At 51.1% G+C, this 9,923-nt stretch overlaps 1 protein-coding gene across 2 annotated transcripts; it reads left to right on the top strand.

The window, feature by feature from the left end:
* Positions 1-678: 678 nt before the first annotated feature.
* TMEM100 (transmembrane protein 100) lies at positions 679-6,641 on the top strand. 2 transcript variants are annotated; one of them, XM_052688404.1, is made up of 3 exons: positions 679-864; positions 3,086-3,267; positions 5,406-6,641. In XM_052688404.1, the coding sequence occupies exon 3, from the start codon at positions 5,468-5,470 to the stop codon at positions 5,870-5,872; it is 405 nt and encodes a 134-aa protein (XP_052544364.1). In that variant the 5' UTR covers positions 679-864; positions 3,086-3,267; positions 5,406-5,467; the 3' UTR covers positions 5,873-6,641. The 2 variants fall into 2 exon arrangements, with proteins under 2 accessions (XP_052544364.1, XP_052544365.1); XM_052688405.1 differs by lacking the exon at positions 679-864 and adding an exon at positions 1,277-1,502.
* The last annotated feature ends 3,282 nt before the right edge of the window (positions 6,642-9,923 follow it).

The following is a 9,923-nucleotide window of genomic DNA, read 5'->3' on the forward strand; positions in this document are numbered from 1 at the left end:
TGAATAGAAAAACTGCCACCAGCTTCACTGGTGCTGGGAATGTAGAGGGAGTCAGAAGTACAGGCGTGCTTTCAGAGACAGAGCAGCTGATTGAATACATCTGGTGCCCTGCTCTTTTATCTATCATTGATAAAATGGGGCTTTTAAAACATAAACTTCTGGTAAACTGAACCACAAAATGCAAACATGCTCATTTAAAAGCTTTAAAAACAAAATATATTTGGTTTTTTTTGTAAAAACAAAGGAAATTACAGCCCAAAATACACCACACTCCCACTCCTCCATCCCAAACCTCTGTAGCATTTGACATTCCACTTCAATGAGCCATTAAAGTGTAAAAAAACCCTATTAAAATGTTTCTAGGTGACACCTGACACTCCATCCTCTACGGATGTCATCCCAAGTGCCCTTCCTCCCCATGGAAGCTCCTCCAGCCCCAGAACCTCCGCGGTTCCCTTCCAGCCCCCACAATCTGCGCTTCGTGACCGCCAGCAGTGCATCCCTACATGCACAGCCGCGGCCGGAGGGCTTTGCTCGGCCAGAGCCTTTCTTGGACCCGACTCCGGCACCCGACCCCGCGTCCCGGCCCCGCACCCCGCGCAGCGCCCGCCGCTCGCTCGGCCCGGCCCCCAAGGCCAGCCCTGCCCCCGGGGCCAGCCCTCCTCCTGCCCAGCGCCGAGCGGACCTGCCCGGTGTGAGCGGCCGCCCCTCCCCGGCAGCTCCCGCAGCTGAATTTGCTGCGGTCCCTTGGTTGGTTCGCTCTCTCCGAGAACTTTGTTTACGGTCCCTTGTGCCGCGAGCTGCATCCCCTTCTTACGCTGCTGCGGGCTCGTGGCCGCCGCAGTCGCGCCCGGCAGTCGGGAGGTAAGGCACGGCTCGGCGCGGGGCGGTGCGGAGCGTGCAGTGTAGCGTCGGGAAGTACGGCGTGGCACGGCGCTATGGCACGGCGTGTTGGAGCAGGGCACAACGCGGCGCAGCACGGCGTGCTATAGCGCAGCACAGCATGCTACAGCATGGCTCGGCTTGCTACAGCATGGCACAGCACGGCGTGCTACAGCACAGCACGGCTTGTTACAGCACAGCACGGCTTGCTCCAGCATGGCACAGCACGGCGTGCTATAGCATGGCACAGGACAGCGTGCTACAGCACGGCACGGCACAGCTCGGCTCGCAGCGCAGCGCCGGACGCCTCTCGCTGCTCGCCGCTCTCCGGTGCGGCTGCGGCGGATCCCGGCTCGGCGCGGGGCTGTGTGTGCGGGGACGTCGGGGACAGGACCGCCACTCGAAGCCTTCGGGGTTCCGCAGGCGGAGCTGCTGCCTTGCCGCGCCGCTTTCCGTGGCAATAGACGGGAGTCGCGCTGCGTTTGTGGCGTTTTACCGATGTGTGCGAAAGTTTTGAGACTCGCGAAGTCTGTGTGCGAGAAGGTTCGGCTGCTCCTCCCCGAGCCCCAACCGCGCCTGAAGGACGCTGTGGTCCGGCGGTGATTTGCCCGACGGACTTGGTGAGGAGCCGGCGTGCATCCCGAGGCTCACGCAGTCGGCAAGGGCGCAGCGCGCTTTTCTCCTGCCTTGTTATTGAGGGTCTGCAGCCCCTGGGTCTGAGTTCTCGTTGCGCACTCCCGGCAGTGTTCCGTGAGGAGTTGCTGTGGGGTTGTGTTTAGGATCACTTTGGTGTGTTGGACCCCAGTTCTGGCTCTCCTCTCGGTACAAACTCTTTGTTGCAGTTTTTCGTAGTCGCTCTAATGGAAAGTCCAATGTGACACGTGGGCATCGTCGGGTCTGAAATATGCTGGGTATGGGGAGTCAGATCTGTGCCAGAATACGTGAAAACTTGAATGTGTCCCGTAGGTTTGGAGTAAAATGCAGAAAGGGAAGCAGTTGCAGTGGCTGCAGAATGGCAGCGCCGTGCAGTCACACAGGTATCAGCTCCTAGGAGCGCAGCACTGCCATGAGCAGTGCTCCAATACTGGGACTGTAAGGTGTGCATTCCATGTATTTCTGCTTCTCAGCTTTGTGGTGAGGGCAAGAAGAGCGAGGGAAGAAATCCTGTCTCTAAAAATTGGTCTGACAGAGTTTTGTTTTATAAAGGCATCACTTTAAAACTGTGAAGGCTGGCAGCGCTGCACCTCAGAGCAGTGCTGGGAGGATTATTTCTTAGGAGCCGCTGGAGAACATGGGCCATAAGTGCCCGTGTTTGTGAAATGCTACCATGGTCTGCAGGAATTAAAAAGAGAAAAAGCAAGGAAAATAAAATCACTGTATGATCTCCTGTATTTATTCTCATCCCCACATAGGAGCTCCTGCTTCAGTGTTGAGATGATCCTCAGTGTTAAAATGACCACGCACATGTAGGAAGGGAATGCTGACTAAGATTAGCAACAGAACTCTGCTGCTGCTGTGAGTTTTGCTCCACTGCTTGGTGGATCCACTGCAGTTTCTGCAGCTGAGAACAGCTTCCATCACTGCTTTCTGCAGTTGTTGCACAGCACTGCTGCAGCCCTGCCTTGCTCTGAATGGTCACGTAATAGAAATGAAGAATATTAAACACAAGAAAATTACATTTATCACACTGTGTTCTTGGGCTTGATTTGCCTTTTACTGTGTTTATTCAAGAGGAGTTTGGGGCATTCTATTAGTTATCTGTATAACAGAATAGATTTGAAAGGCAGCTCTGGCAGGAGGTGTCACGGCCAGCTTGCAGGTGGGAACCAGGAGAGGAGATGGAGGGCTTTGCTCAAAGCACTGGGATGCACAGCAGGGACAAATGCCTGAACGTTCCGGGCTATGATTGGGTTCTTTGGTTCAGGTGGCAGCAGCAATAGAAATGGATTTGGAGATGTTAGCTGTGATAACTTGTCTGTGTTCCCCTTTCCTGCCCATAGCTCTGTTCAGGCGACTTACCTGGGCTGCGGCTCCCGTCGCATCAGCCACACTGAGTGGTGCACAGCAGTGGGCACAAGGAAAGAGATGGGGGGAGAACACCTCCCTGCTCCCTATGGCTACAAACGCTGCACGCACCGGGAGCTTTTCCATTCGGGAGGTGGTTTGTAGGAAGCTGATAAATATCCAACCTCTTTTCTTGTAGGAAACCTCCATGCTGGAACTTTGTCACCTCCGGTTCATCACACAGCGACATCTGACGCCTCAAAGCCTGACGCTCTTCCCACTGCCCAGCTCTGCCTGGATCTGGGAGTCTGGCCCTGGGGACATCTCAGGCAGTCGCCCTCTGCTCGCTGAGTGTGCGGCGATGGATTTCTCGTGGCCCCGGTAAGTGTGCGTGCTGCTGTGCTTTGTGCCTTTGCCCACATCTCAGTTTATACCTATTAGCAGGCAGTGTGTGCTCCGCGGTCAGATTCCTCTCCCAGTGTTAGCCACGGATTGCCACATCAGTGCATTCTTACTGGAAGTCAAAATAGCTCCTTAAGCAAGTATTCTGGCCTGGCCAGCGAGGGGATGCTGTGCTGCTGGGGATTTTGCTGAAATCTCTTACCCTGAAACCCGAACCAAGTCATCTGTCGGCGTAAGTCAGAAATGACTCTGCTGGCAATGAGGACCTTGGGCTGCTTTCTGGGGTGAATACCTTTACTCTTACTTCTGATGGGTTCTGCTGTTTATTTAACTCACAGCATTTCAATAGAGGTTTGTTTGTTTGTTTTGTATAAGTGCCTGTCAGCTTACCTCCTGGTGCTGGTGTCGGCTGTGCGCCTCAGAGGTCTGCAGACTTTTTGCCATTGATGGAGTTGTGGTAGTTTAGGATTATTGTTCTTTTTTTTTAAATCCATGTTAGTTTTAACTGTATGAGTATCTCTTCTTCTTCATAAATCTCTGTACAAGATATTGAAAAAGACAGAGCTCACTGAGGATGTTTCTGAAGCAAACAGACAGGGAATGCTGCAAGCAGGTCCCCCTCAGATTTAGGAATAAGTCATTGAACAAATGGATTCTTGCTTAGTGTTTGAGGGATCTGTCTTGGGGGTCACTGTGCTGAACTTCTGTAATCCCCTGTGGACAAGAAGTACAGCAGAGTAGTGGCACCAGGGTGAGTCTGTTGTGTAAGTTATCACAGAGAATGCAGAACTTGGGCTTAGATCCATTGGGGACATCCAGTGGCATTCTAGCACAAATCCGTGGCTTGGCTGCTCTCTCCCTATGGGTACAAGGGATGCTGAGTTGTGTGTTGTGCTTCAGAGGACAAAGCCCAGTGCCCAGGAGAACCTTGGACACATACAATGCCAGCACGATGTATTTCCTTTGCTGGGTGCTGCTTGGATCCCCTGTTAGCCCCAGAGACACCGAGTGGTGCCCTGGGGAAGGGAGCACTGCCCAGCTGGGAGCTGCAGAGCATCTCGTGGGGCTGAGCACCATTGCAGCCATGTGCAGCAGAAATCCAGCAGAGCGCTCGCCCTTACTGCTGTAGAACAAAAGCTTTGTCCAACCAGAGCTGAACTTTTTTCTTGTTAGAGTTCAAGGAAACTCAATGACAAACTTTCTGATGAGGTCTGGGCACAGCCTGGGTGTGGGTGTGTTAAAAATAGTGGAGTCCTTTCTCACAAAACACACGGTCACTCACACGAGGTACAGAGATCCAAACCAAGGGCTCTCCGTATGGAGGGATATATCTTAGCAACAAGGGTGGGAGTGGTGGGAAAGGAAAAGGAGAACACAAGTGTCTGGCAATTAACTTCCTAGCCACAGATGTGAAGGTGATAAAGTGATAAAAGCGTTACAGCACTGCCAGCACTCTTCCTTGCTCCTCAGGCTGCATGCTGTGCTGTTGTCAGGCAGCAGTGTGCAGTGCCCCAGCGCTGAGCTCTCCTGCATGCCATCTCCTTCAGCTCTTTGGAAAACTCAGATCAATGGTTATGAGTCCCTGGGCATGCAAGCTTTCATACAGGCATCAGCATCTGTGCTCGAGGGAGTAGTTCCTACTGTCCTTTATACTGACATCAACAGATCAATAAGAAAGTAATTTGAATATCATTTAATTTAAAAAAAGAATTATTGCGTGGGAAGCTTGAAACCTTTCTGTTGGAATGATTAAGCCCTTTTGTAGGGAGGGAGCAAGTGATGACAAGAAGTGGTGCTGTCTGTGTCCCTGGTTACGTTACACACATTTAGCACACTGTGAGCCTATGGCAGTGCACTGCATCCAGAACTCCTGTCTGCAGTGCACAGCTTACAGTCAGGTCATCCCACAACACTTTCAGTCGGTGTTGCTCTGGGTCTGTCAGCACTGTGAACAAATGATGTGAGAGCTGATTCAGACCCACTGCAATCAGTGACAACTGAGCTTGTGCATTCATCCCCCTGTTCAGGGTCCCTGCTTGTCTGCCGCCCCAGGTGGGTGCCTCTCTGTCCCCATTTGCCATGTTGATGTTGTTGAACTCGGGCTCTTCTCTCTGCAGTGTGCTGAGTGTTGAGCAGTGCCTGCTCTAGCCTGAAAGCGGACGGTCTGCGGGGAGTCAAGATGACAACCGAACCTATCAAAGAGATCCTGGGCACCCCAAAGCACGCTGACCCCACATCCACAGAGAAGAGTAACAACAATGACTGTGTGATAACCACCATCCCCCTGGTCAGCGAATGCCAGCTGACGGCCGCCACGGGGGGGGCAGAGCTCTCCTGTTACCGCTGCACCGTTCCCTTCGGAGTGGTCATCCTCATCGCCGGCGTCGTGGTCACTGCTGTGGCGTACAGCTTCAACTCCCATGGATCGATCATCTCCGTGTTCGGATTGGTGCTCTTGTCATCAGGACTCCTCCTGCTGGCCTCCAGCGCCGTGTGCTGGAAGATCAGGCAGCAAAACAAGAAAGCAAAGAGGCGCGAGAGCCAGACGGCGCTTGTGGCAAACCAGCGAACCCTGTTTGGCTGAAGGCAGCTGCCAGGCGTGGGCAGCAGCAGAGCCTCACCGCTAGCCCTCCTGTTTGCCATAGGACAGACTGCAGCTTTTAATTTAACGTTGGGAATGAGCTGACACGGAAACGGAATGGATTAACAAAGGCTCTTAACAAGTCTGCAAATGCTCTTATTATTTTTCTCACCGCAGATGTAATAGTGATCCTTTCCAAGACAGAGGAAAAAAACAATTTTCCTGCACAAAAAACTGTTTTCATAACCGTAGTCGCCAGAAGTGCATTCTCCAGTGTGCTGCTCGTGTTGGAAAGGGGACTCTGAGACCCAAGACCATAATTTGAACTGACTGGAAACGCCGGAGGTCTCCTCAAATCCGCACTGTGACATTTAACCAAGGGAGAACTCGTAGCATTTGCAGTGGGTTACGGCCAGATTCTGCAGCTGACACTGATACTCAACAAAAAGAGCAAAGAAAAAAAAAAAAGCAATAGCAACCAAGCAAACTGCAGATTGCTCAATAAGCTGATTCGTATCTTTTATGTAACTCTTTCCCCCTCCCAATATCCGTGGTACTTTCCCCCCTTTTTAAACCAACTAATATTAATTTTGTCCTATTATTGAATACAAATAGGTAGAAATGTGTAATTATATTGTCTAACCTAAGTAACGAGGTATGGTTATAGCTTAAAACACAAAACTTTTTTTGTAAATTAAAGTGGTCAGGTTTAGCACTTTTGATTATTTTGCTATAAAATTAAATTTCATTAAAATAATATTCAGTGCTGCTAGATATTAAGATTTTTGTATTATTACAAGACAGCTCGTGTCTTCTGCTTTGAGTGCTTCACCGTCCTTGTTGGTGTTTGTGGAGCAGCACCTGTGGCAGCACAGAATGCTGATCTCTTGCAGAGCTCCCTGCAGAATGAGGGTTGGGTCTGAGAGCCCATTTCTCCCACGGTCTGACCAGCCACAGTTGCTGAGGAGCTGCACGTTCTGCAGGACAGGCCCAGCGCTGCTCACATCACTCCCAGCTCTCAGCAGCTGGTGGTGGAAGCAGTGCTGTCCTGCCGTGTTGTTGGGCTGTGGGGTTACATGTCTGTAAGAAAGCGCAGCTCTCAGGTGCCCCCATATGCATGAGGTGTTTCATTCTGTAAATGCTGTGTTTCAGAGGTCTTCCAACTTTTCTTGGGCAGTGTCCCAGGAAACCCTTGGGTTTCTTGGCTGACCCCAAACCACAACCAAACAGAACATTTTCCACATCGCAAAGGACGAGCGGTGCTGAGCCAAACTGTGGTGTGAATGAGGTGCCGGGTGGCCGAGGGGCTGCTTGGACTCCTCTTTTTCTCATTTTTCCCCCAACTCAGAAGGGCTGGGAGCAGTTTCTGCCACCTCAGCTGCTGAGCACTGCGGCATCCGTCCCATTGCCTCCTGCAGGTCAGCCCTGAGCTCTATGCTTGTGCTGCAGCCGCCCAGGCTGGCTGGGTGAGGCGGCACCTTGTCCTCTGCCCAGCGTGGTTTGAGCTCGTCGCATGCATAACTTAACCCCGCGTTTGCAGAGTGCACTTTGTGTTTTAAATAGAGCAAGCTATGAGTACTGGAGGGGATGTTTGGAGTCAGTATTTGCATTGCCACACTCCGTGGTTACCAGACGCTATAATAAAATCACTTGCATCAGAGGAAAGCTGACAACACATTTTAGCACTTCCAGAGCTCTATCTTAATCGCGGCAGGAAGCTCTCCTGCTGCTGGGAGAACATGTTGCGTCACCAGAACATCTGACACCGGTGTCTGATGTCAATCACTTTGCTTAAGGTCATTAAAAATATTAGGGTGTCTCCTTACGATGTACAGGTTTTGCATGAGCGACAATTCATAGGAAATGCACAGCGTGATAAATAATGGAACAGGTGGACTAAAGCGGTGTCTTTCCTGTTTAAAATGAGACAAGTGATTGACATTAGCAAAGCTGGATAAGCTAAATGGGGCCGTTTATTTTTTTCCCCTGGGAACACAATAGTTTTTCTGACTCCTCTTTCCCCTTCCCCATTTCTTTTTCCTCCGGCTGCAGAGCAGTGAGCTGCTGGGTCTGCAGGGACGCCATGACCCCCGGCACATGCTTGGTGCCCAGGCTGGGCTGGAGCACAGCAGTCCCCTTCAGCAGCCCTTCCCTTCTCCATTGCTGCGATGCTGTGAGCCTGCCTCCAGTGTGCAGCATGTGGAAGGGAAGTGGTGGTGCAAGGTGCAGGACAAAAGAAAGGGAACACAGATGACTGGGGACAGTTTGAAGTAGCTACTGACATCTTGACAGCCAGTGGTGACATCCAAGACAAATCGCACAAGTTCTATTTTCTCTTCCCATGTAGCTATGTATTGCAGACTTTTTCTTTCTCATCATCTCTTTCCCTGCACCTTTTGTCCAGGTTGCTACACAGCAAGGCACATTCCTTTGAGCACTTACTGACTGCTTGTTGTCAGGGAGGTGCTCCACAAACCCCATGTGTCAGGCATAGCACCTTCCTCTTACCAGGGGGTGGTGATACCCTTCGATCTGAACCGTTTTCAAAAGGGAAAAAAGTAATAATAATTCTTTCAGAAGGGCCAACTCCTGCGAACGGCTTACCTACAAGCAGAAAGGTTCTGCTCCAGACTTGGAGCTCCATCACCAGACTGGGGCTTTCATGGCGGATGGGGGCTGTGCAGCTCTGTGATGCAGAGCCCTTTAGATCTCCACGAGCGCTGCCTGGTGGGAACCCAAAAGGCAGAAGTTGGCCAGGAGGACGCAGCCCTGCAGAGATCACAATGACTTTCCGGCTCCGAAACGCATTCCCTTCTGGTGTGAAAAGGCTTTGAGCGCGACAAATGGTATTTTGGTTCTGGGAGAGGTTGGGTGGGAGCTGATGCAAAGTTTATGGCCACAATTGCTTGTCGCTCCCTTCCTGAAAGCTCTGGCAGCATTGCGTAAGAAAAACTGCCCTCACAAGGATAGAAAATTATCTAATAGGGGAATTGCAGCAGTGCGCTGGGCAAATGTTACGGCGATCTTAGAAAATAATTTCCAAACTTAAGCACAGGAAATTGTGTCTGTAACTACACCCTGCATTGCTATTGTACAGAGCTGCTCACAGCCTGGGACACAAGTTTTACCATAAGAGTTGGTTCACTGTAACAAGGCTCAGTGTTTGCCTCGTGTTCCTGCCTCAGCTTTGCTTGTCTGGAGCCCAAGCCCAGGGCTGCTGCTGCCTGCCTGGAGGTGCTCACACAGCCGTCAGTTTCACCTGATTTCTTCTTGAGAGTCTCCAGGGGGATGGGGAATCTCCACATCTCACTCTTACAATGGGCTCCAAAAGAGGAGCACAGCAGCACTGCCAGCCACCATTCTGTGCATCTGCCCATTGCTCTGATGCCTTTGCAGGGGGTGTTATCCTGTGCCAGTTACAAAGGGCTTTTCTAGGTGGAAGTACCTCGACAAACAAAGAATGGTGTGAAATGCAATGGAGATCCTGGTGAAACTCTGCAGCAGATTAAATGTTGCAGACTAAAATACATGGAGAACAATGGTCTCAAACTGCAGAACTGACTTGAATTGCTGGCTGTCATTCAGGTTGGTGGAGGACCTGATCCTTCCTCCCGCCGCAGCAGTTGGAGTCCTATTGTTCCAACTGTGCATCCAAAGATTTGCACTTGTGACAAACACAGCATTTTTGGAAAACACTTCATTTGCATTAATTATTTTCACTTTCTAACTCTTCCGTGCTCTCTAGATGGAGAGAAAATAGTATTAAACTTCAAAAACGGAGAGGAAAAGAGGACAGAAGGAGAATACATGACAGCAAATGCAGTGCTGCGGGGAGCACAGCAGTTCCCCCAAGCTCCTTGCCGAAGGGCACAGTGTGCTACAAATTGTGCAGCTCTGGTTGCAGATACATCCTTCATGTCTGAAGTCCCCACACCAACATCAGCCCTGGGTGTCACCTCATCCTACTTCCCACTGTCTGCTCCCAGCACTCAGCCACAGTCTGGTCTCAAAGCAGAGGGCCCTACTGAGAGGCGAAAACTTCAGGACCACAACA

Source organism: Tympanuchus pallidicinctus, unplaced genomic scaffold (assembly GCF_026119805.1).
Source record: "Tympanuchus pallidicinctus isolate F22 unplaced genomic scaffold, pur_lepc_1.0 scaffold23, whole genome shotgun sequence".
NCBI classification, from domain to species: domain Eukaryota; kingdom Metazoa; phylum Chordata; class Aves; order Galliformes; family Phasianidae; genus Tympanuchus; species Tympanuchus pallidicinctus.